This window comes from Pituophis catenifer, unplaced genomic scaffold, assembly GCF_029215685.1.
Source record: "Pituophis catenifer annectens isolate HBS135680 unplaced genomic scaffold, rPitCat1.0.hap2 SCAF_2, whole genome shotgun sequence".
Taxonomy (NCBI): Eukaryota; Metazoa; Chordata; class Lepidosauria; order Squamata; family Colubridae; genus Pituophis; species Pituophis catenifer.
In genome coordinates, this window is record NW_027256882.1 from 148,223,272 (window position 1) to 148,248,535 (window position 25,264).

At 42.0% G+C, this 25,264-nt stretch overlaps 1 protein-coding gene across 2 annotated transcripts; it reads right to left on the reverse strand.

Annotated features, from left to right (window-relative positions):
• Nucleotides 1–1,979: 1,979 nt before the first annotated feature.
• SUOX (sulfite oxidase) lies at nucleotides 1,980–24,101 on the reverse strand. Of its 2 annotated transcripts, XM_070937750.1 has the most exons (5): nucleotides 23,976–24,101; nucleotides 10,649–10,715; nucleotides 8,088–8,259; nucleotides 6,057–7,454; nucleotides 1,980–4,156 (listed from the first exon to the last, which is right to left on the reverse strand). In XM_070937750.1, the coding sequence occupies exons 2-5, from the start codon at nucleotides 10,702–10,704 to the stop codon at nucleotides 4,073–4,075; spliced, it is 1,710 nt and encodes a 569-aa protein (XP_070793851.1). In that variant the 5' UTR covers nucleotides 10,705–10,715; nucleotides 23,976–24,101; the 3' UTR covers nucleotides 1,980–4,072. The 2 variants fall into 2 exon arrangements, with proteins under 2 accessions (XP_070793851.1, XP_070793852.1); XM_070937751.1 differs by lacking the exon at nucleotides 23,976–24,101 and adding an exon at nucleotides 12,378–12,537 and having other exon boundaries at nucleotides 4,071–7,454.
• Between the last annotated feature and the right edge of the window lie 1,163 nt (nucleotides 24,102–25,264).

Genomic DNA, 25,264 nt, shown 5'->3' on the forward strand with positions numbered 1-25,264 from the left:
TGGTTTATTCAACTCAGTTTTCTGAATTTTTTTTTTTAATTTTGATTTATATGCCGCCCTTCTCCGGAGACTCAGGGCGGCTTACAATGTGTTACAATGCGTTAAGCAATAGCCTTCATACTTTTGTATATTTATACAAAGTCAGCTTATTGCCCCCACAAACTGGGTCCTCATTTCACCTACCTTAGAAAGGATGGAAGGCTGAGTCGACCTTGAGCCTGGTGAGATTCGAACCTGCAGTAATTGCAGGCAGCTGTGTTAATAACAGGGGTCAGAAAGCATTGTTTTTATGGTTTCATTCCCCCAACCCTCCAGTCCTGCCTGAGGCATAAAGGCAGCTGGGTGACTTTGGGCCAGCCCCCTCTCTCAGCCCCGGGAATGGCAAGCTAGTTCTGAAAATCTTGCCAAGATGACTGCAGAAACTGGTCCAGGCATTTACCAGGATTCAACACTGACTCAAAGGCAGTAAAATCCATCCATGAATCACAGGTTGAGTTCCCTAATGTATTGTTCCAGAACACAATTGGAAAAAAAAACACCAGCAGCTTTCTGTTACAAAATAACAGTCTTATTGGTTCATCCCTGGCTATTTCTTATCTAACGAGAGCAAGAAAACAGCATCCAGAACTTGTAACAGAAGGAGAGAGTCTACAAAGATGGAATGAAAAACAAGGTAGAACTTTTAGTAAGTACTATTGGGGAGTGGGAGATCTTTCAAATGTAACACAGCAAGTGATTTTTTTTTCCTGAGAAGCATCCAGAGGACCCAGATTGTGGGGGCAATAAACTGACTTTGTATAAATATACAAAAGTATGAAGGCCATTGCTTAATGCATTGTAAGCCGCCCTGAGTCTCCAGAGAAGGGCGGCATATAAATTAAAGCAAAAATAAAAATAAAAATAATAAATTAAGGCATCAGCCTCCTATATAAGCTTGGAATGAAGACAGATCACAAATGGAATATATGGAATCACTATATAGTTATACTGGCTTCTGCAGGTGGGTTCAGACTGCTCAGGACACTTAATGATATCCAGAGGATTACCATTTATTTCTTCCCAGCTGCTTGAAGACCCAGCAGCTTCCCAGACCAACTTGAAGATCAGTTGGTCTGTTTAGATTGCAAAGACAGAAATTTCCACAGCCTGAAATACAGCGCAAGAAAGCTCCAGTGGATAAAACTGCACTCGCTATGAACAGAGGTAGAGTCTGCAACCTGATATAACTAGAAGTTCTCATCATATTTTCAGGCTGCTGATTCTATGTCATTCTTAAAACCAACCAACAAAATATAAACTGTGCTTATAGATGTGGTGGCATTTCCTGAGATCTCTCTTCAAAGTGATGCAATCCAGATGTATTGTAGAACTTTCAACATCTCCAGCTTGGAGAAGGCTGTCTTGTAGGGTCAGCCATAGTGAGTGGACAAGGCCCTTGACTCCTTCACAGCCAGCAGTCTGGACAGTCTTTTAGTTATAGCCTACCTGATGTCCTTACAATCACCACTAAAGGCTAAACAGATTATGAGAACTGTAGTCTCAAACACAGGAAGGGCAACAAGTTCTATAAGGGCAATTATTTGTTTGTTCTTTCTGGCTAATTAACTGGAACTCCTTGAGCAACAGAACATCTACCTGAGGGAATAGCCCTGAACATTATAGAAATGACTTCCCTGTTGACTTATCATTTTGAAACAATGGGCAAACATTTTGTTTCATCACCTTTAATCTCTCTCCTTGATTGTACTTGTTCGATCCTGGGGTTCCCCCATTGGCTAAGGGGACAGTGGAACTGAGAAAATCAGCATTGGGCATGAGAAAATAAAAGGGCAGCTTCTTTCTTATTTTGACTCTTTTTAAGGTCCTGAAACAGCTTCTTGTAATTTTGCCCCCTAGCTATGATCAGGGATGCTTATAAGGGAAGGAGTACATGCTCTTAAGTATCAGCCTTCCCAGATAAACCAGACAGGAAACAGGACTAGATGAACTAATTCTACTTTATTGTAAGGTTACATTAAAGAATCTTCTAAATCTAAAGGTACAAATTCCGTCATCACTTTTAACTGGCTGATCAATTAGGGTAGGTCCTTCCTAAATTTTTGCTCTGATCATTAAACTCTTAGGGTCTCTCCCCCTTCTCTTGCCTAGTTGTTTCTTAGGCAGCATCTTTTTCCTTCGTCCCCAAGGTCATTCACACATTTGATTACACTAGGGCAGTTCAGAAAGGAGAACTCTGGGCTGCCATCACATTATTATAGCAAAAAACATTATTTCAGTTACGTATCCATCTGTTATGTATTAATTTGTATCTCACTATATGTATTGCCCAAGTTTTGACTGTCTAGTTTTTGTGAAACAGTCTGGAGAATTTCTGCAGATCAACCCCAGAGGAAGGGCAATGGTGAGAGAAATCCGAACTTCTCACTGGAATTTCTTAAAGCCAAATACACCCATCTTATTTGCCATGTTATAAATACAACCAAGTTAGAAAGTTAAAAACAAAGGAAACAAACAAAAAACCCCTCTAACATTAGTTTTCCATTTTTTTTTTCAGAGAGAGTGACTTCAACCCAAGAACAGAAAGGCTTAACTTGGGTTGGTCTCCATTAATGGTGAAAAGATATGGCAAGTTCCTCATTTCAAAATTTCAGAATTTTGACTTGGGAGATTCCATGTCCGTTAGCTCTTATCCAATATATGTTTGTACTGGGTTTCCAAAAATGCTTCGGCTTTGCTTGAATCATGATGCCGTATCAAGCCAGCTTTCTCAATGCAGCACCGCTCGAGGTACTGCTCTGCATTCAGCCATTTCCAAGTAGTTAATTTTGGCCTGAGAGTGAGAGTTATCATGATCCAACATCAGCCTACATGGAGTTAGCCTCTGTTGCTGAATTACTGAAAGGTCCTTTCTCCACCACTGATGATCCTAGGATCCAAGATATAACCGAGCAGAAGAGTTTGTGAGCAGTTAGCTCAGCAAAAATAAAACAATTCCCAATTGTTTTTTTCCTTACAAAGTGCTATATGTGGCAGTGAGGAAGATCCATTTAGCCCTAGACTTTCTACAAGTCCCCAACAAGAGGAGAGAATAATTGAGATAAAACCATTTCCTACCACTCCCAATAGAGGGCAGCAAATAGTATCTTTTTAAAAAAAGGGTAAAAAAAGAACACAAACCACTTTTTATGGGAGGATGCATGCTTTCTTTTTGTTTGTTTTTTTAACCAAAATTAAATTCCAGAGCTTGGGAAGTGTTATAAGAGAACTTTCATCTGATACTTTTTCATTCTGTTTTTTTGGCTTTAGCCTATTAAAAATGGGAAGACAATACATCCACAGCAATGCTCTCCCTCCATTAACCCTTTTCTCTACCATTGAGGATTGATACAGCCGTGCTGCAGTGCTGACATGCAGGAGAACTGCAGACAAACTCATTACTCAACGTGGAGGAATCAATCTAGCTGCTGTCTTGAACTGACAGCAGAGCAACAAAGCAATCAGAAGAGCTTCTGCAGGACCCCCTGCGGGCAAGCCTGATGCCCCCCCCCCGCCCCAGCTGTTTTGATCTACGGCTCTCAAACAGGATGGCCCTGAGTGAAAGGGAACAAAAAGTAATGTAACAAAAATTCAATGTTGGGTAGTGAAAAGGAACTCGGCCCAATGATACCTTGAGCTGTTGTGTGGTTGGTTTGAACTAGAATGTTTTGTGAACCCAGTTATAAAGCATGGTTCATAACTTCATGAGTCATACAGCACCATTTATGGCTTATTAGATCATGGTTAAACTATGGTTTAGCACCTTATAGGAAGGTCCACAGCTTCCTTTCCCTTCCTCAATGCTGAGATACTGAGCCTTGTATCTTGGATTTCGGACAGGTGAAGGTCCGAAGGTCGCAAAAGCTGATCACATCACCCTGGAACACTGCAACCATCATAAATATGAAGCAATTGCCAAGCACCTGAATTTTGACCATGGGAATGCTGCAACGGTCATAAGTGTGAAAAATGGTCATAAGTCACTTTTTTTAGTGCCATTGTAAGTTCAAACGGTCATTAAATGAATGGTTGTAAGTCAAGAAAGGTGATAGGAAGATACAAACATGGTCAAGATGGCACAGAGAAGATTTCTTTGTAGGAAAATGGATCCCGGCACGACCTGGAAGAAAAATTAAATATTTGCTACCACCAAGAGCAGCAACTCGTGTGGCAATATGAGCCCCTCTGTGAAGCTCAGGCTATGCAAAGAAAATGTTAACTTTTTCTGCCTAAAGCCCCCCTGCTTGCCTGGCTGTTTTTCATAAAACAGGATCCCCCTATGTAGCAGCCTCTCATCTTGATCCATTCTCTCTGTGAAACCTGCTGGCTCAGGAGACTTAATTTAAAGTGTTTCTCAAAGTGCATGTCCGGGCCCTTCTCTATAAATAAAGAACATGGGTCGGTCCCCAGACAAGAAAAGAATTCTAGTGAGGATAACAGCTGATGAAATCTACTCTTCTCCCCAGACTGCCAATGGCTCAGGAATCCTATTCAGTTTTATACCTGGGACAACTAATCTATTTTATGTAAAAATGAGAAATTAGAAACAGCTCTTATTTCAGCAGAATCTGGAGGTGCACTAACCAAACCAAGAAATAACACCCAGAACAGAAAGGCAGGGCATGTTAGAGGTCTCATCAATTAAGGATTATTATCTGGTGGGACCACAAAAAAAGGTCTTCTCACTGGTGGTCCCTTCTTTATGGAACATTATTCCCCAAAAGGAATGGGTGGTCCCCAGCCTGCCGCTTTTCCAAAAAACCCTAAAAATGTGGCTTTGTCAGGAGGCCTGGGAGCCATGAATGGAAGATGGAGACAATCAAATGGCTGATTTGATTGTCTTGTTGCTGTCATGGGGGTGGGGTGGGTTTTGTTACATGGTGGGTTTTTAAAAATCTTATTAAGTCACGTGGAGTTATCTCTGTGTGAGTTGGACAGCTGTCTAAAGTTGTTTACTAAATAAATAAAATTATAGCAACAAAATTAATGAAGACATGCTGACCAAGGTTACAACTCACCAACATTTGAAATACAGAGGGGAAACCACTAAGCCAGGCATGAGCAAGTCTGTGTTTCTTGAGAGTAGATCAAAGCAATTGGGAAGAACAGGTTTTTTTACGCCAATATTACAGATTCTAGGCGACCACAAAACCTGCCCAGAATAATAGTTTACAAGAGTTGCTGTGGTGTATTCATGCAGCAAGAACTGATTGGCAGACTTGACGTGGGGCAAGGCTCCCAGGTCTTTAAAGGAAAATGCTAAGTTTCCGATACTCCTCAGCGTTAATTGTGAGAAAAATATCGACTCCTCAAGTTCTCCCATAAAATAGCTGAAGGCACTAAATACGGCAAGGCCAAAGTTGGCATCACACAGAATGGAGAAAGTAAGGTAATAAAATGGCCTATGTTCCTAAAAAGATGGGATATTTAGTTTAGAGTCAAGCGCTCCAATACCATTAATAAATCTTTGGAGGGGTACCCTAAAAAAGATCTCCAGCCAGCAAACGCTTTGGTAAACTTTGACAACTGAAAGAATTCTAAAGAGTATAAAAGTCCAAATCCAAAATTCCTGAGGAAAGTGGACTCCGTTAAGGAGAAAGCTAAGTGAAGGAGAGCAAGCAAAACTTCTGAGACCAACACACCCTTAGAAGAAGAAAATAAACACCTTAGACTATAACCCCTTTACGACCTGTGGACTTCAATTCTCAGAATTCCTAAACCAGCATGGCTGGTTCAGGAATTCTGGGAGTTGAAGTCCACAGGTCGTAAAAGGCCATAGTTGCCCATCCCACCCCTGCCTTAGCCCCTAAATTGTACAATCACAGGAATTGCACAGAGAATGAGGAAAGAAGACCAGAACCAGACCACTGTTCAAGGACTCAACTCTTCTTCTTGGTTTCTTCCAGGAGCAGGGGCTAATGTCCCTGCAGCAGCAGAAAAAATTAGAGAAGCCAAGATGCAGTCCTCAATGCTTCTAGGCCCAGTCAGGCCTCTCACTCCTCTTCCACGGGGACACGGACCTGATGCCAAGCATTGTTGAGGACTCCCAAAGTGTTCCAGAGTGGTTCCACACGTTCAGGTTGCACATTGTAGCTGGTGTCCACAGCCTTGCAGACAATGTTCAATTCCTTGGTTCCAGGAGGCACAAAAGTATCCAGCTGCCAAAGCTTCCAAGCCCAAGCTTGGCCAGGCAGCTGCTCCTCACCAGTTAGCGTTGCCTCTTGCCAGTTTTTCCCACCATCCAGGGAGACATCTACACGGATCACCCTCTGTCCCCCACCACTCCAGGCATAGCCCTTCACCTTGAGCTCTCCAGGAGAGACAGATGTCTTAGAAGATGGCTCAGTGATGGCAGACTGGATGGGCATCTCTTGAATGGCAGGTGCCTTGGAGAAATCCACTGTCTCCCAGGTTACAGAAGAAGAAAATCCTTTGTAATCCTTTTGCTGCCAGTGGCTTTTGCTTTCCTCTGGCCCCACTGTAATCCGAGCCACCCATTTTACATGACGAGCCCCCACCACTCCTGGCACAATAACTCTCAGAGGAAACCCATGGTCTCGAGGCAGCTCCTCCCCATTCATCTCATATGCCAAGAGGACATCCACATCTGGACTCATGGCTTTCTGAAAAGGGATAGAGGCTCCATATACAGTGCCACTATGATCCTTGTCCAGGCCCTCAAAGGAGACATGGCCCTCATACCCTGGTTGATACCCAGCTTGCATTAGAACATCCCGAAGCCGGGCACCACCCCAACAGGCATTGCTAATGGCCCCAATGTTCCACCCGAGCCGGTTGGTATTCTGGACGGCATTTAACTCTGCCCGGCGATTGCCAGCACACTGTATGGTGGCAGTAACCTCGTACTTTGGAAAATTCTGCTTCAGATCTTGCAAAGAGAAGGACAGGGTCTGTCCAGAGGGACTCTGAATACACAGGCGATAGGCTTCTGGGTCCACAACTGGTACTGGGAGATGGTTACGCTTGAAGAAGAGCTGGTTAGGGGTCAAAAAATATTCTGCCAGTAGCTCTGGCGGAGGTTCTGCATTGAAGGGCTTGAGGGTATTGACTCGGAGGGCCGGGTGGCGCGGAGGGTCGTTGGCATAAGGGTCATCTGGGCTTGGCAGAGGAGGCTCTTCTGGGCTCAGCTCTCCTATCTTATATTCTTGAAGGATCTCTTGGACATGATCTTGTTTATGCATAGCATAGAGTGCCCAAAAGGGTTCCAAAGCCCCGCCTGCTGCCAGAAGAATCTTGCTTTTGCCGCCAGGGTGAAGCTCTAAGAAATTGGTGACATCAAAAACATCATTGCCGTAAGTCACCCACACCTGATTTGCTTCATTATGATGGCGGGCCACTTCTTCTCGGGTGAAGCGAGGGAATGAGGTAGTGGCTGTTGGAGGCTCAGCCGTGGCTGCCTGCGAGAAAACCAAAAGAGGCAATCAGGAAAGGAACAGTACACGGGGATTTGGAGCTGGCACATTCCAGCGACTCTCTTTGCCTACTCAGATTCCTCTAACCAAATTGTTCAGACTGAAGAAGCTGCTTGGATGGACAACTAAATGTCTCAAACCAACAAGGAAATAAGTCCAGCCGTCATGATTTAACTTCTTCCAGATAATTCTATCTGGATGACTATGAATCTTCATTGACAGTATTCAGAGATGTTTCTCTCAACTCAAGAGGCCTACCAGGCATGGTTTGAAAATGTCCAGACCACAGTCCAAAAATAGGGGATGCCAGGGCCTACATGGGGGTGCAGTTTAAGCAGTTTTAAGCAGCAAAATGGCTGCCTGGAGGCATCTGTGCCAAGCTAAGGAGGGAACTAATATTTGACTCTATCCATTCTTTGGCCACAAAAGGCCTCACAGTGACTGCATGTGGGACATGCCTTTGGGCCCCTTCAGTAATAGGGCCTTTCAGTCACTATTTCTTAAGCATTTAGGAAGTCTCAACTGAAGCAGAGTTTCAACATCACCCTTCCCCAGCAGCCTGAAGACTTCCTCATTCCATTCCTGTGTGACATGTAGTGCCATCTTTCACTCCCTCACCTGCCAATGGCGGTTTCCATAAGCCAAGATGCTGCACACACCCAGGCCTGCTCCCGCTGCTACCATCAGCCTGCGCCTCCTGCTGCCAGCACTGTTCCAAGTGCTATGGGCACAGAAGGGGAGCCGCACCCAATAAGTGGGAGGACAGTTTCTCCAAGGCATCTCTCTTAACCTGTAAGGAAAAAAAGAAATGCAATACTTTAAGAAGACATATACACACAGAAACACTCCACACAAGTTGAGCCTTTCTTAATGAAAGATCAGAGAAATATCATAATAATTTCTCAAAGAAAGACAATATGTCACCTACTATCTTAAGAGGTCTCTCAAAACAGAGGGAGGAAAAAAAAGAAGCTAGAAGCTGTGTCTCTGAGCATTAGGGACAAGCAACATGGATCAGCTGTTCAGTTGAACTGCCACCCAGTTTGCACAGTTCCTGGAACTAAACGATTGTGGTCCACAAAAGATAGCAGGCCAAATCAGACGGATGCTTGATCCCGTCTAGCAGGGCTGCTCTATGGTCTGAAGGGCTTCAGGTTACCAAGCAGCCTGCCAAAGCTATTTTACCTATAGATCTTCATGGATGGTAATGACAAATGGTTCTCAAGTTGAGTTTTACAAACCATGGTTGAGTCCTTTCTGATCCTACAAAGCACATATTCTATTCTGCAAGCAGCCATTTAAGAAGAGGTGTCCCGGCGTCCTTTAAATGTACTGGGTCACAACTATGAGCTTTTTGAATGTGATGAATCATGTGCCACACTTACAAAGCCTGTGATGCAAACAGAGAAAAGCAACGGCAAAGGAAAGTGTAGAAATCCATTACTGGAAGAAGGAGGAGGGGGAGAAAGCATTACAGAAGGCTGCCAGGAAGCAGAGGGAACTCTTTTCTGGTCTCCAAGCAACAAAACCTAAGAATCCCCCTAACCTGCTTTCAAATAAATCTTCTTAAAACAAAAGGGTGGTTTCCTATTTCCAGAGAGAATAGTATGAACAGGCAACCTAGAGGGTGAGTTGCCAGATCTCCAACGCAAGAGTTTGTTCAGTTCCTTGGCTGGCCTTCTTGACTTGGCAGAGTTCGGCTTTGTTTTTGAGAGTAGCTTGCGTTCACCACATGTTGCAAGCTTCTGAAACATTCAAAATAAAGTCAACAAGAAAGCACCTTCCGGATTATGATTAGAAAAAGGAAAAACATTTCCCTGAAAGCAGAGGCAAGGAAAGTTTTTGCAATTGAAAGTTTTTGCAATTTTCTTTAAAAAACAACAACAACATTTGGGCCTTTAAAGTCAGAATGAGTTTGGCCTCCAAGACTGCAATATAACCAAAGCGCATGGATCAAATTTTTCAAGAAGCTTAACATGTCACTGCCGGCTCTATTTTAGCATGCACAAAATCCAGCAGTACACTATCAATTATTTTTTAAAAAAGGAAACTTTTCTGCTAGGCTTGGATTGCTCAATCTTTGTAGAAGAGCCGAAACGTCTGAACATGACTTTTGCAATCAAAAGCATCGGAGTCAGATATCTGCTTTCCAGGAATCTCAAACATTACTGATTAATGTTTGCCTCCACTCAAGGTGAAAACGAATGAGCAATAAAAAAGATCTCTAAGTTTGTATCCTTGGTCTGGAACTGTAGAGGCAGAAGCCCTGCTAAAAGGGAAAGGAAACGTTTATAGATAAGATTAGAGGCCTATATATATCAGTGCAAGGAGCCAAGGCAAACAGACTGAAATAATATTATTTAGGTAAGTTGGGGTAAGGTGTCTGGATTTGTTTTTATGAAGTTGTACATTTTTTATTAATAATCTGTAACACTATCTGAGAGGGAGGGGAAATGGCAGGATAGAGTTGGGACAGGTTTGAAAAGAGAACAAGAAGAAGTTGATAGACCAAGATAAGCTCTTGCAAGATTGCTATTATTTAATCAAACTGATTTAGTCTTGCCTGAGATTAAAATTTGGGTAATTTAGACTTTTTAAAACAGTATCAACAGTCTAAAAAGAAAACCTTTTGAGCGTTACTGTCTTTTTTTCAATCGTCTAAGGCAGGGGTGTCAAACTCGCGTTATCACGGTATCGTCATGGGACGTATCGGGACTTTTCCCCCCTTTGCTAAACCGGGTGTGGCCAATACGTGACACATCCGGTCTGTGGGCCAAGAGTTTGACAGCCCTGCTATAAGGTATCAGTAATGTAGAAACAAGTTCAATGTCTAAAAATAATTCTAAAAGGAAATGGTCAACAATGATATTCTAATAACTTATGAGCAATCTTAATATAATGACACAATGAATATTGAGATTATCTCATTATTCTTCTTAGCTGAACCCCTTCTAACTTCATCAAGACAGCATTAATAAAAAGTATCTTTGATAATAACTTTTAATTATTGCCACCATGTCTAAGATTCCAGTTGACAAAGTGTTCTGGACTGTAGCTTTTTGCATCCACTTTGACAGAATTATAGGTAGCAGGAATTCTGAATTTGGATGTATTGTTCAGAATTAAAAGTTTCCCTTCACTATAAATATGCTTTCAAATGAGTAATTCTTTTTTCATACCAGCATGTTCTCTGAAGGGTACAGAAACCATTTCTGCTGGATCTGGACAGCAACATCTTCCCCAAATCTATATGCAAAAGAGAGAATCAGCAAAAGTTATTTCAAAAAGGGGGGAAAAAATCTCACAAATGCCTACTATAGGCACCTTTGAAAAATCAAATGCTTCTCCTTAACTTTACTCCTGGCAAATACATACATTGGCTTAGGCTCGGTAAGCATTATAAATCAAAATATGGCTGGAGATTAGCACAGAAAATATTCAAATCTATTTTTAAACAGCTATTCCTAGAAAGCAGTTTGGAAAGCTAATTGTTATCAGGACGTGCCAAGATGATGGATATGCCCATTAAATAGTCACTTCACTAGTATGCTGTTGAATAAAATATATATATATATAAAACCACTAAATTACAGGAAAAGGATGTTAGGTTTCTTTTTAATAGATGCTTTAGTTCTTATAGTATTGGCCCAACTGATTCCATTTGGCAGGATTGGCATGCTCCAGGTTCCATCGATTAAGCAATGGCATTTACTGAAAATACAAGTGTATTTTCTCTGCTGCCCCTGCCCTCTGGACTGAGATTCCCCCCATCCCCCACCCCAAAATTCAAATGGCATCCACCCAACTAGGATTTTGAAGGGCCTTTAAAGACCTGGCTCTTTGTCCAGGCCTTTGAAGAGTACAAATGATACCCTTTTCTTCCTTTCTGTTTCTCTTTACAACTGTTTTCCCTTTGTCTTCTATTATTTATGTTTACTCTATTGTTGTTTGTTTTTAAAAAATATTTTAACAATTGTACACAGCCCAGAGCTGCTGGAAGTTGGGCAGGTATATAAATGCAATAAAATTATTATTCAATTCATGAACAATCCCAATCAGAGTAGGAAACAGCAGTCTTAATTTTAGGCAAAACTATGCAGCTCCTCCTCCTCCTCAATTTGTTTTAATAACAGGAAACTTAAAAAGTAGTTTGCCAAGTTTGTATATTTGATGGGACGCTACAATTCCTGTAAAAGCTGTAAATTTTTGTATACAGGCAGGCAGGCAGGTTTGAGAATAAGATTCAGGGAAGCTGTTCTTCATCTGATTTTGACTAAGCAAAAAGCATTTAGCCTAACTACTTATTGTTTTTTTTAAAAGTGCTCGGATATAACCCAAAGATCCTATCATAGAGTAAGTTTTTAAAAACAGCCCTGAGAGACATTCAGCTGCAGTTTCTGCCAGCCCATAGTTGAAAAAAAAGACACCAACAGCTGTTGGGGGATAAGATAAGAGAGTATTACTTTCTGCAGCAGATGGAAAATTGGGAAACTAAAAGCAGAGCAGAAGACCTAGATGGGCAGATCTCCAAATAATAACTGAGCAACTCTATTTTAATTGTGCAACATGTTCTATTTCTAACGATAAAGAATTACTTTATTTATTTATTCAATTTATCTCAAATTAGTGACTATGGCTAGTGAACCATCATCAAAACAGTTAACCAACAATTAAAATACAATATAAAAAGAGAAAAACAAAATAAAATTAAGTACAAGTAGAAATGAAGAGATATTATAATCCAAAGGTGCCAACAAAACCAGCTGACAACTCACTCCAAACTTCAGATCACGTCACCTGGCGGCCTCGTGAAGATATTAAATAAGAGGAGAGGTCATAAGTCACTTCTATCAGTGCTGTTGTAACTTTGAACAATCACTAAACGAATGGTTGTAAGTGGAGGACTACCTGTAACTATTGCCCAGGCCCAATCACACGTCTCCTCCCAGGCAGCCTTGTCTATCCAGGAGAGGCAAGGATCTAACACAGAGGTGGCCGAACTGACAGCTGTGAGAACCCTGTTCTCTTTCTCAACTTCAGCAGGATTGAACTCCTCCCAGATAACCATGTAAGACCCAGCCCTCTAACCTCTACTGGCCCTGCACCAGGGGTGAAATGCTCCCGGTTCACCTGATCCGGTAGTGATGGTGGCGGGTGGTTTGGAGAACTGGTAACAAAAATCCTCTGCCCCCACCCCCACCATGCCCAGCTGAGCCGCATGATCATCAGAGGCTTTTTTTTTTTACTTTTAAAAGCATTTTTTCTACAACCTCTTCCGATGAAAAAAATGCTTTTAAAAGTAAAAAAAAAAAGCCTCTGATGATCGCGTGGCTCAGCTGGGATCATCAGAGGCTTTTCAAAGCATTTTTTTCTGCAACCTCTTGGCCGAAGAGGTGGTAAAAAAAATGCTTTGAAAAGTCTCTGACGATCCCAGCTGAGTTCCCTGATCGGCAGAGAGGCATTTTTTAAAAAGCCTCTCTGATGATCCCAGCTAAGTTCCTGATCGGCAGAGAGGCTTTTCAAAGCATTAGAAAAAAATACTTTGAAAAGTTAAAAAAAAAAAAGTTGGCCACGCCCACCCACTCACATTAACCCCTCCACCAAGCCACGCCCACAGAACCGGTAGTAACAGATTTTACATTTCACCCCTGCCCTGCACCAAGGCTGGAATTCAACACAGCAAACCCAAGCAACTTTATCCACTAGATAATCAGTGTATCCCTCACAGTATCTCTGGAGATAAACTCAGAATGACTCCCTCCAAGGAGGGACTGGGTTACCGGAAACAGGGCTGCTGGCTTGCTATCTGCAGAGGCAATAAAGGCAGAGAAATAATAGTTTTGCCATCTTTATTGCCAGTAGCTAGGCACTAATCGCAGCTGTTCAACATCTTCGCTCTTTGTTGCTTGCCAGTGTCATTCTAGATTGCCTCTTGGACCTCTTAAGCTATTCTGTATATACCAAGGAGAATTCCGGGATCCATTGTGTAGAGGCCACTCAGGCGCAATCCGATCCAAAGCCATAGCTGCTCTCCCATTCCAGGCGGCTATCAAGGGTTCAGCTGGACCAGGGATATCAAACTTGTGTCGACACGGTGACGTCACGTGACGTATCACAACTTTTCCCCCCTTTGCTAAACCGGGCGTGGGTGTGGCCAGCATGTGACACATCTGGCCTGTGGGCTGCGAGTTTGACACCTGGACCATCTCACCTACCTCTGTTGTCTTAGCAATCATCACACCTGAGCTCACTGATTCCACACAGCCATGTTAAAAAAATCTTCAGTCACCATTGTTGTGCTCCTCTCGGTTGCCACACAGCCTAACACTGCTCGGTAGGCCATAACTGGTCCATACGGTATTGTTCCACATACCTGGTGCACCCAATCTGATTGTCCAATTGCTGGTTCTCAGGGACGATGGTCCTGTCACAGCAGCAACCCAGAAAAAGATAAACCCATAAATCCCAGGCACCAAGAGCAACACAGCCTGCCCCAAGCTGCAACACAGCTTATAAGAAAAACAAGTTGTGCGGGCTCAACAGGAAGTAACGTCCATCGAGCTCAAAAGATGAATCCAAATTCATTGGAACTCCATCATGTCACAACCCAACTTTACAAGCTGGTTCCAGTCCAAACCATCAACCTGCTACAACATGCTAAAACTAGCTACTATTGACAGACTCTGCAAAATACCTAGCCTTGGAGCCATCTTAAAAAACAAAAGGTAAGCTGTATTTTGAAATTATTTCTTCAAACAAATATTGTGGGAATGCAGTGGCCATAGTACATGTATAGACCAGTTTAACTGGTTGGACACTTGTATGGAGCTTAGCATCGACATAATCAAACTATGAAAAGCGGGTTCATATGGATACTCTCTGAAGGGCCCTATTCATTCTCTAACATAGGCTGTGCCTGCAAAGGCAGAGACATCTCCTATCTCCTTGCAGAACATTCCTAAGTAAAGTAATCAGATAAAGGAGATGGGGCCCCTCGCAAATAGCCAGAGTTAAGTTTTGTTTTTACCTTAAGTATCGCTTTCCTAGAAATCACGTGATTTACTGTAATAGGTAAGAATGTGAAACTTATATGGATGCTTTTCTATTTCTTGTATGTAATATGAGATGTGTAGCCATAATAACGCCTTCTGATGACGCTGTATTTTGATAACTAATAAAAGAGGGTGACGGAGTCAGCTCTGGGCGCCATCATCCCGAGAAGCACCTGCGTTTGTGTATTCTCTAATTCGGCCATTCATGATGAGCCCGCCAAGTTGATTCCAACATATGGTGACCCCGACGTGATTCATGGATCGAGCACGTCTCTTGGCACCCTCATACTCATTCGGCTGGAAAAAAAAGCCTCTGCAAACCAGGGCAGGTCGTCTGCGAACGAAGCACCCTCCCATAAATCGTGAGTATGGGGGCAGAATTCTCTAAGCCTCAGGTTACGTATCTCCCCGAACTTAGAGAATTGGCCAAGTCCTCAATCATTGTTTTAAAAAGATAACGGGAAAGTCCTGCCCGTGAAAGAATTTGATTTACCTTCTAAAATACAATTGGCAATATTATCTGGCTTAACTGGAAAAGGGCTCTTTAAAAGTGAATATGTGGAAGCAGATGGGAACATGCCTCCACGCACCTCCCCAGCCCTTAAAAAATTTTTTGCACTCTGGAGATTAGTTATAGAGTGTTTAATGATGCAAAAAAAGAAAAAGAAAAAACCTTCAGGACACTGTTAATGGTTCCTTTTCAGACTTTGTTGAAAGACTGCTTCATCACCAGGCAGCAAACCTCAAGGAAAAGTGTAAAAATCCAAAAAGTGGGGGCATGTCTGTAACATCTAGCCCTCAAAACCCTGGTTATCATCGTATAGATGACATTTTAATTGGAGCACAAAAAATACAACCTAATTGGCTTTTTGAAAATACAAAATGATTTATGTGTAAATGAATTGCACATTGCCCCAGAAAAAATACAGCTGTACGCTTCTTATCTGTATAGGGCATAAACTATGTGCAATCTCTTTCTGCTCCGGCTTTTAAAGTTACCCAAAGTAAAATTTGCAACAATTACTGGGTACTATTAATTGGGACTGCTCATATTTCTCTTTACCCATGCATTTACTTAGCCCATTATTTGAGTTATTGACTAAAAGAAAAAAGCCAGGAGATTTAATTCTGTTTTAGAACAGCAAAAGGTACATTGCTTTATTTGTCTCATTACCATCTAAAAATGTTTTACCCTTTATTTAAGCTATTGTTGAAATTATAACCTTGGGGCGTACGCCAGACTGTCGAAGAAATGGAACTGATCTAATAAATATTATTCTTTCTATCTCAAAATCTGACTTTCACCTTTATCTTCAGAATAATTCATCTCTTCAGTGTGCTCTAACTGACTATGTAAACTGTATTTCATATCATTTGCCTAAAGATCCTAGGTTTACTTGCTTAATGATTTTCTCCAGAGGAGCCATTGCTTACAAGGATACTCATGACGACATCTGGAAAGAATCTTACACTAATTGTCTGCGACTATCTTAGCTTTCACACTTTTTCTCAACAAGCTTTTAATTTGATCTCTGACTCTCAGTATGTTTCTTAGGCTGAAAAAATAAATAAATAAATAAATAAATAAATTGTTTATTGTTCTTCCCACCCGGGGTTTAGCAGGAAATAAAATTAGAGCCTGTCTAAATGGGAAGACTCAGATAATTTGAACTAATCAACTTGAAGTGATTTCTGTTTAAAAATATTTTGTTGATGTACATCTATAATGATAATGTGTGGAATTGATATGCTTGGCTGGCCAGCAAAAATTGACTGGGTTTGAACTTGAAACTGTGGAAAACCGGGCAATGGTTATGGGCCCATATCACTTTTTGTGATTATGACTGTTGCCTGAATTTTTTCACTGTTTTGGGAATAAACTAGTTCATTGAAATAATTTGAATGACTGATTCGCATGAAGGATGTATTATACAAAAGGTCTGATTGCAGTACAGATGTGAATGGGTGTGTATTGGATTGCATGAAATGTAATTTTGTGTATAAGCACTTTTTTTTCTTTTCTCTCCCTGCCCTCCGAGGAGAAGGGAGGCTTGAGGTCTGTTTTAAAATTTTTTTCCTTTCCCTCACCCCCTCCTTTTTTTCCCTGGGAGATGAGAGGCACGAAAGAGGGGGGGGGGCTACTGTTTCTTTGTACTTTTAACCATTTTTTTTTCTCTCAGAGAACGAGCCAGAGAAAGGTGGGGGTGAAGGGTGATATCTGATACCTGCCTTTGCAAAGCACTGTCTTGGCTCAGAATGAAATACCTTCTTTTTCCTTCTGGAAATTTTTGACGTTTCAAATACTTTCATACCCAATTCTATTTCAGAGCATTGACTCAAAATACTCCTTAATGTTTTTATGTCTACGTGCATTTTGCATACTTAACAGATGGCATGTTTGTTCTTTGTTTGTCTGTTGTTTGTCTATTTGTTTGTTTGCTTGGAATTATCACAGAGATGAATTAGAAGTTACAATATGTAGAAAGAGAGATAAAATACATAGGACATTTAATTAATGAAAGAAAATAACACCTGAAGAGTTGAGGAAATTTTTAGGATTGACTGGATATTGTAGGCTGTGAATAGATAATTGTGCTATTTTGAATAAAGACTGGTATGCAAAGAACCCAGTGTTACAGGGAATGTAAGAGAGAGTTAATGAAGGAAAGCGGAAAGTTGACTTTTGGAAGTATGCTTGTTTACAAGGAGATTTAAAAGGACGATCAGATATTGGTGCAGAGAAGGAGTTGAATTGTTTAAGAAAAAGTTGGTTTGCACAGACTTGAGCCGGCTTGGAAGTCAGAATGGCAGTGGGAGAAGGACTTGAATGTTTAGTGTTATAAGGAGATTTGTTTATTGGAAGGTTATAGATATTGTGGGTAGCAGAGACAGAGATTGGAAGAGGGAAATGACAAAGCTGCAACTGCGCTCATGGTTATATCTTCCATCACACCATGGGACAGTCATGCCTATTTTCATCAAAATAAAAAAAAGCATTAGCGAAACAATTTGGTCTCACGGCAGCTGAAGCGACTGCCATCATACAACAATGTCCTACCTGTAGTCAACAAGCTCATTCTATCCCTATGGGTGTAAAACCCTAGAGGACTTAAAGCTTGTGAAATCTGGCAAATGGATGTAACTCAGTATCCATCTTTGCCCCATGGAAATATTTGCATGTTTCCTTGGATACTTATTCAGGACTTATTATTGGCATTCCCAAAAAGGGGAGAAGCAACCAAACATGTAATAAATCATTGTATTCGGATTTCTGCATCGATGGGACACCCAATTGAACTTAAAACTGACAATGGACCTGTGTACACCAGTACTGCCTTTGCAGACTTTTGTAACAAGTGGTCCATCACACACAAATTTGGCTTATAAAATTGAAAGAGGAAAAATGCCTCGGCCTCCCAGCCATGCAAAACAAACTCAATCTTTGTTTATATACTTTGAACTTCCTTAACCTGACTGGACAGCCTCCCACATCGGCTGCGACCCGTCATTTTTCTGCTTATCCATTAGCTACCCTAAAACCGAAGGTCTATTTCCACCAACTACCTGATCCTGCATAGAGAGGACCGCTGACCTTATTACCTGGGGCCATGGATATGCTGCTGTCCAGGACAATGATCGCATCATTTGGATCCCCAAAAGACACGTAAGACCATTTCATTTACAACAAAAAGAAGGAGAAACCCCTGGTGCTGAGATTTAAGAGAAAAAACATCTTGCTGAGTCCTCCCGGCAACAGACTCTTAACGCAAGGTGGTGACCATCAGCTTTGCAGAACTACACCGGAAGTTGGTCCCCTGCGCACAGCGAATATTCATCAGGAGGAAACTACCTTCACATTGTACATATACATTTTAACACTTTCTTACACATACTAATGTTAGCAGAATTGTTTTTCTGATTTTGCTAGTAATTTTGTTTCACACGTATAAGTGACTATGATTTGTTTATGGCCTTGGACATTGTTAGCTTTGGGACTCTCAAGTGACCATGTAAGAACGCTCCTGCCACAAACGCATTGTCTATGTACAAGGTCCTTACTTTCTACCTAAATCTACTCCACCACCTAAGGTTCCCATATTGACATTTCCAGCTGAGGGGGGAGTGAATAAGAACAATGGGCCTCTGTAACAATTGCATAAAAGAGACTATATATCATGGATTCTGGAATTAAGTCACGATCTTGCATCTATTGCCCCTACATCTCATGATCCTTCATGTCAGCAGCCTCTACATTCAATCATGATGGGACAGTAATAAAAGACATTCAAATAGCTGCTAATCAGACAAACTCCACTACTCCTATTTTTCAAACCACACCCACCACTGACACTGGGTGGCTCATTAAAAACTCAGATATCCAGAGGCATCTTGCCCAATCTCGGGTGGCAATGAACTATTGGGATCTTCATTTATTAAATAACTGGACAGTACATATGTTCAACGAGACTATCAAGGTGCTGAAGCTGATGAATAAAGAACTGGCTGAAATCAGAGAGGTAGTCTTACAAAACCGATATGCCTTAGCTAAAGGAGGCAATTGTGCCCTTATACATTCATGTTGTTGTACCTATGTATCTGATTATCAGTATAACATCACTCACACCATAGAACATATGGAAAACTTGATCAAAAAACAATCCCTTATCATCCAATGGATCTGGCGCCATTGACACCTGGACTGCTCTTTGGTCATGGCTCCTGGATGGTTCTTGGTTGAAATCAATTATGCCAACTATTGTATCTATAATTGTACTGCTTATTTTGCTTTGTTGCTGTATCCAATGTCTCCCCTCCCTTCTGCAAATGTGCAAAGGTTTTATTCCCTCCAATAGGAAGGACGTCCTGATAAGTGAAACCAAAGCCCTTCTGGAACTGGAGGAAGAAATCAGGTGTGGTCAGAGAAGGTGCTCGGGACTTGCAAGATAGGGCTTCCAAGATAACTCAGAGGTTACAAACTCCTGACATGTGGTTTTCTTGGGTGCCTGAAACCGGATGGATTTACAATTTGTGTGAGCGATTTGTGGAAATGCATAACTGGAATACAACTCAGAAACATGATGGCCTACCTCGTTTGACATCTCCTGGCCACTTTTCCACTAACTTTGTTCACCATAATAAAAGGATGGGTGAGCTAAAAACATTTGCAGAAACCAGATGGCTGAAGAACATATTGTCTACTGTACTCATGATCATTGCTTTGCTTATTTCTGTATGTTGTAGTATTCAATATATTCCTGCTTTGTTTGCTATGATGATAGACATGTTTCCCAGGCATAAAGAGAACATCATAATAACAACACAGCTGAGCCCTGTTGCAAAAAACAAAAACAGAGGAAATGTGGGAATGCAGTGGCCATAGTACATGTATAGACCAGTTTAACTGGTTGGACACTTGTATGGAGCTTAGCATCGACATAATCAAACTATGAAAAGCGGGTTCATATGGATACTCTCTGAAGGACCCTATTCATTCTCTAACATAGGCTGTGCCTGCAAAGGCAGAGACATCTCCTATCTCCTTGCAGAACATTCCTAAGAAGTGAAGTAATCAGATAAAGGAGATGGGGCCCCTCGCAAATAGCCAGAGTTAAGTTTTGTTTTTACCTTAAGTATCGCTTTCCTAGAAATCACGTGATTTACTGTAATAGGTAAGAATGTGAAACTTATATGGATGCTTTTCTATTTCTTGTATGTAATATGAGATGTGTAGCCATAATAACGCCTTCTGATGACGCTGTATTTTGATAACTAATAAAAGAGGGTGACGGAGTCAGCTCTGGGCGCCATCATCCCGAGAAGCACCTGCGTTTGTGTATTCTCTAATTCGGCCATTCATGATGAGCCCGCCAAGTTGATTCCAACAAAATATATAGTCATTAATCCCCAGACAGCTAAGGAGTTATGAAAACTGGTATCCAATATATCCAGTCAGAAGTGTACCAAAGCCATCAAATGAGCTGGAAAGATTTCAAGTCCAGGATGAAATCCAACTTTCTAGCCATTGTTATTTCTGAAATGTTTGGTTGACCAATAGGGATAGATTGCTTTTTAATGAAATATTTGAACTCTGAACAGGTACCACAATTTTTCCTGAAATAATTGACAGCTTAAGTAGCTTGACAGTCACAGAGAAAAAGCAAGTGCTCCCTTTTCAACTTTATCTCATATTGCAAACAAGAAAGCTCACTTTCAAAATTCTGGACATTCCTTGAGTATATTTTCTGATCTGACTTTCATACAGCATTTTTATTCTTCTGTGGATAGATCCATTTCTCCTGATTTAATTTAAGCTCAATGTAAATGAGCTCAATGTAAATGAAAAGTACAGTTTTTGCTAAATGTCTATAGAGATTCTCAATCATCCAGGTCATGGTTATCTCAAAGGTGCTTTTTCAAAAGGCAACAAATGGAGTTTGTTTTTCCTTGAAGATGAAAAACTTCTTGGATGAGAAGTGAAACGTCTTCAAGGAAAAACAAAATACAGTTGCCTTTTGAAAAAGCACCTTTGGTATAGTTTTTGCTTTTAGGCATCTTCTGAATTATGGCATCTAATTTTTTTTGGCTCAGTAAATCAATTGGATCCTATGTTACACATGGGATGACTAGATTAGTTTACAATGCAAGGCATACACTTATCTCAGTTAATGTATATGATGGCCTTTGAACATATAATACCTATTAATGGTACAACACTGCTAAGAATGTTGCATTATGCACAAACATGAATATTTTTGTACACTTGAGCAATCTTATCTATAAAGTTTCTTGAATCATAAATGAAATTTTACCTTTCATTTATGACTCTAAGCAAAATATCCTTAAGCAGAATATACCTGGCAATTAAGGGTTTACAGAAACTCAGGCCTCCAGGAAATAAATTTGGAGTTGCAGATCTGCATTCCTCCCTTGCTTTCCAAGCAAAGTACAGGAAGATAACCTTTCCAATATTGCTAAACTAATAACTACTGCAAGAGTAGTTTTATGTAAGCATATAAGTTTTGTGCACCAGTATAACTTTTGCGACCTCCAACGTTTCTTTAGAATGGGAGGAGCACACATTCTGGGGCTGTTATGGAATGGCGCTAGCAAGGCATAAGAGCAAAGCAGGCATTTGCAAATGCTAAATATATTTATTTTTTTCCTTAAAAGTCCCTGAAATCTCAAATAAAATAGCTATTGCTTTATCTTCTTCTGGAATGCAGTCCTGGAGACCATAGCTACCAGATAAGGGCAGCTAAAATCCAGAGAGCCATTAATTTGGTAGCCAAAATTTGAATTTTTTTCCATCTCTTTGCTACCATCTAAGAGCTCACTAGATTTTCAAAGGCAACGTCTTAAATAAGTAGCCAATTTTATACACCATACAAAGCATGTGGCCCTCAGGGTCAATGAAGTTGACACAATGCTTAATAGCTTTATCACCCATTTATATATTTATTTCACACTGTTCTTCTATCCTGTTTTCGTCTAGACAACAATTACATTTTATCAATTGTCCCATCACTTTAATTAAGGAAGTTCAAACAGCTGTATGTCAGATTATGGACAAAGAAATAGGAAGAATAGGCATAAACTAGCAAAAATTCAGCTAAAACTATGTGGATGGGACAAAAATCCTTTCCCTACACTAACTATTTGGCTGGGTAGGTCAAAATATCTTATAAGTGATGTTTATTTTCCATGGAAAATACTTAATAGTTGTGAAACAAAAAAATAGAAGTAAATTTTCCAGTATTTTCATCTGGACATGCCTGAGAATTAAGCGGTAATGAATACAAGTGAGCCATTCACCAAAATAAATGCTTTCTTTCAATCATGTATATTCCCGATACATTTAGATTACAATTTTATTAGCCTTGATTGGATTAGCTGGGAATAGTATTACTGTACCCCAGATTAAGAGGCAACATGGGGCACTGGTTATGGTACAGTATTGGACTACCACTAGGGAGAGTCAGTCCATCATAAGCCTCAAGGGGACTGTGGGCCAGTCATTCATTCACCGTCAAAGCTTTTGGCAGTGGCACTGAAAAAAATGACTTATGACAGTTATGACCACTTACAACCATTGCAGCATCCCCATGGTCACGTGATCAAAATTTGGATGCTTGGCAACTGGCATGTATTTATGATGGCTGCAGTGTCCCGGGGTCATGTGATTCCCTTTTGCAACCTTCTGTCAAGCAAAGTCAATGGGGAAGCCAGATTCACTTAACAACCGTGTAACTAATTTAACCACTGCAGTGATTCACTTAAGGGTGGCAAGAAAGGTCATTAAAATAGGGCAAACCCCACTTAGCAACTATCTTGCTTAGGAAATTTTGGGTTCAGTTGTGGTGAAGGACTACCTACATTACCTAGCAGTGGTGGGTTCCTCCCGGTTCCGCCGAGCCGGTAGCGGTGATGATATGACGTCACCGAACTGGTTCTGCTCCCCCCCGTCCCCCCCAGCGTTATTCTTACCTTTTATTTGGCCTCACCCCCAATCTATTGCTGCCTCCTGAGTCCCGGCTGATCGGAAAGGCTTCAAAGGGCCGCCCTACAGCTGATCAATGTTAAAAGGCAGTGTGGTGGTAGACCGGTGCCTCCAAAAACAAATGAGTAGACCGGTGCCTTCAAAAACAAATGAGTAGACTGGTAGACCAGTATCTCTGCTAAATCCTAAAGAATTGTCACATGACCATCAAGTCATGCCCACAGAACCGGTAGTAAAAATTTTTAGAACCCACCCGTTACCTAGGCTACCTTTGGTGCCTAAAGAAAAGGTGGACTTTGCCTTTAACAACAACAACAACAACAAACAACAACAACAACAACAACAACAACAACAACAACCCCTCAATCATGATTTTGGGCAGGCTGGGGACAACAGGGCTGCCAACCGGGGAGTCTCCAAGTTCAATGCCCTGAAAGGTGCAGATCAAAGCAGAATACGTGAAATGGTGTGCAACCCACCAGCACAACTTGTGCAAGCTCCAGCAATGTTCTAACTGGGTGGAAGCACACATTCTGGGGCTTTTTTTTTGGGGGGGGGGGTGTTTTGCAACAGCGCTAACGTGGCTCAAGAGCAAAACGGATGTTTACAAACGCTAAACGTTTTTATTTACCCTTTCAGGAAAAACCCTGCAACACAATAGCTGTAGCGCTACCCGCTTTTGGCAATGCAGCCCCACTACTCTGGATCAAAGCAAACGGACAGGCCTCTTGGAAAGGGGAGGGGGGGGTGGATGAAAAAAAAAAAAAAGGCTTTCGGGGTTTAGGTCCCAAAGCCAGCCGACCGCAGCGCCCGCGCTTCGGATCGAGCGTCCCCCGAGCTCCGGGGAAGAGCCGGAGGACCCAAGGCCAGACCAAAAACACGTGTCCCTCCCTTGGCCTGGCAGGACCGTGGAAGCGTGTCGGAAAGATAACTTGCCCCGAACTCCACTCGACAAACCCGCTGCTCCGAAACGCTGCTGGGACTCCGAGCTCGATTCCTCCGCTCGCTCCTTTTTCTCGTCGGGCCGAACTCGGGACCTTCTCGAGACTTGGCGCCCGTCGGTCAAGCCCGCCTTTGCGGTCCGAGGAAAGCGCGCTCTCGGCGGCGGCGGCGGCGGCGGCGGCGATGACACGCCTTCGCCTTGGAGAGACCGCAAGGCGAGGACCGCGTCTCACGACCTCGTCCCGCAGCGCCCGAGGCCAAAGAGGACCTGCTTCGGGAAAGGCGGGAAAGGTGACCCGCTCCGCTCTCGCTTCTGGGGTCGGTGACGCGCCGCTGCCGATAAAGCTCCTGGCTCTCTCCGGAATGAGGGTCGGTGGCGGCTCCCTCGCCCGGTGCGCCTTTCAGGATGCTCCGATTGGAGGCCGTGGTGCGCAGGTACCGCCACGATGGCCCCTCCCACTCCGGCACCACCGGAGGGGTTGGCTCCGACCTCTGGATTTAGCTGGAAGGGCGTGGGGCTTCCTATATCCCTTTCCTAGGGCGCTGGAATACAAATCCCATACTTCTCAGCCATCAGGGCCGTTGGTCAGCATGGAGAAGCCTGTCCTGTTTACTAATACCTGCTGCGTTTTTCAATATTTAGAATAAAAAAGTGAACCACTTAAATACAGGTAGTCCTCGACTTACAGCGGTTCATTTAGTGACTGTTCAAAGTTAGCATGACACTGAGAAAAGTGACCGATGATCGTTTTTCACCATTTACGACCATTGCAGCATGCCCTTGGTTGGAAACTTGGAAACCGGCTCATGTTTATGATGGTTGCAGTCAGTGGTGGGATTCAAATAATTTTAACAACCGGTTCTCTGCCCTAATGATTTCTTCCAACAACCAATTCACCAAACTGCTCAGAAATTAACAACCGGTTCTCCCAAAGTGGTGCGAACTGGCTGAATCCCACCACTGGTTGCAGTGTCCCGGGGTCATGTGATCACCTTTCGAGATCCGCCTGACAAAGTCAATGGGGAAGCCGGAGTCACTTAACAATCGTGTGACTAACTTAACATCTGCAACGATTTGCTTAACAACTATGGCAAGGAAGGTCGTAAATTGGGGCGAAACTTGCTTGGCAACTGTCTCACTTAGCAACATAAATTTTGGGCTCAATTGTGTTTGTAAGTCAAGGACTACCCGTACCGACTACCGTGTTTATTTATATCCCGTCTTTTTATCTTTGTTAATAACTCAAGGCGGGGAAATATCCTGAATACTCCTTCCTCTTCCTATTGTCCCCACAACCACCGTC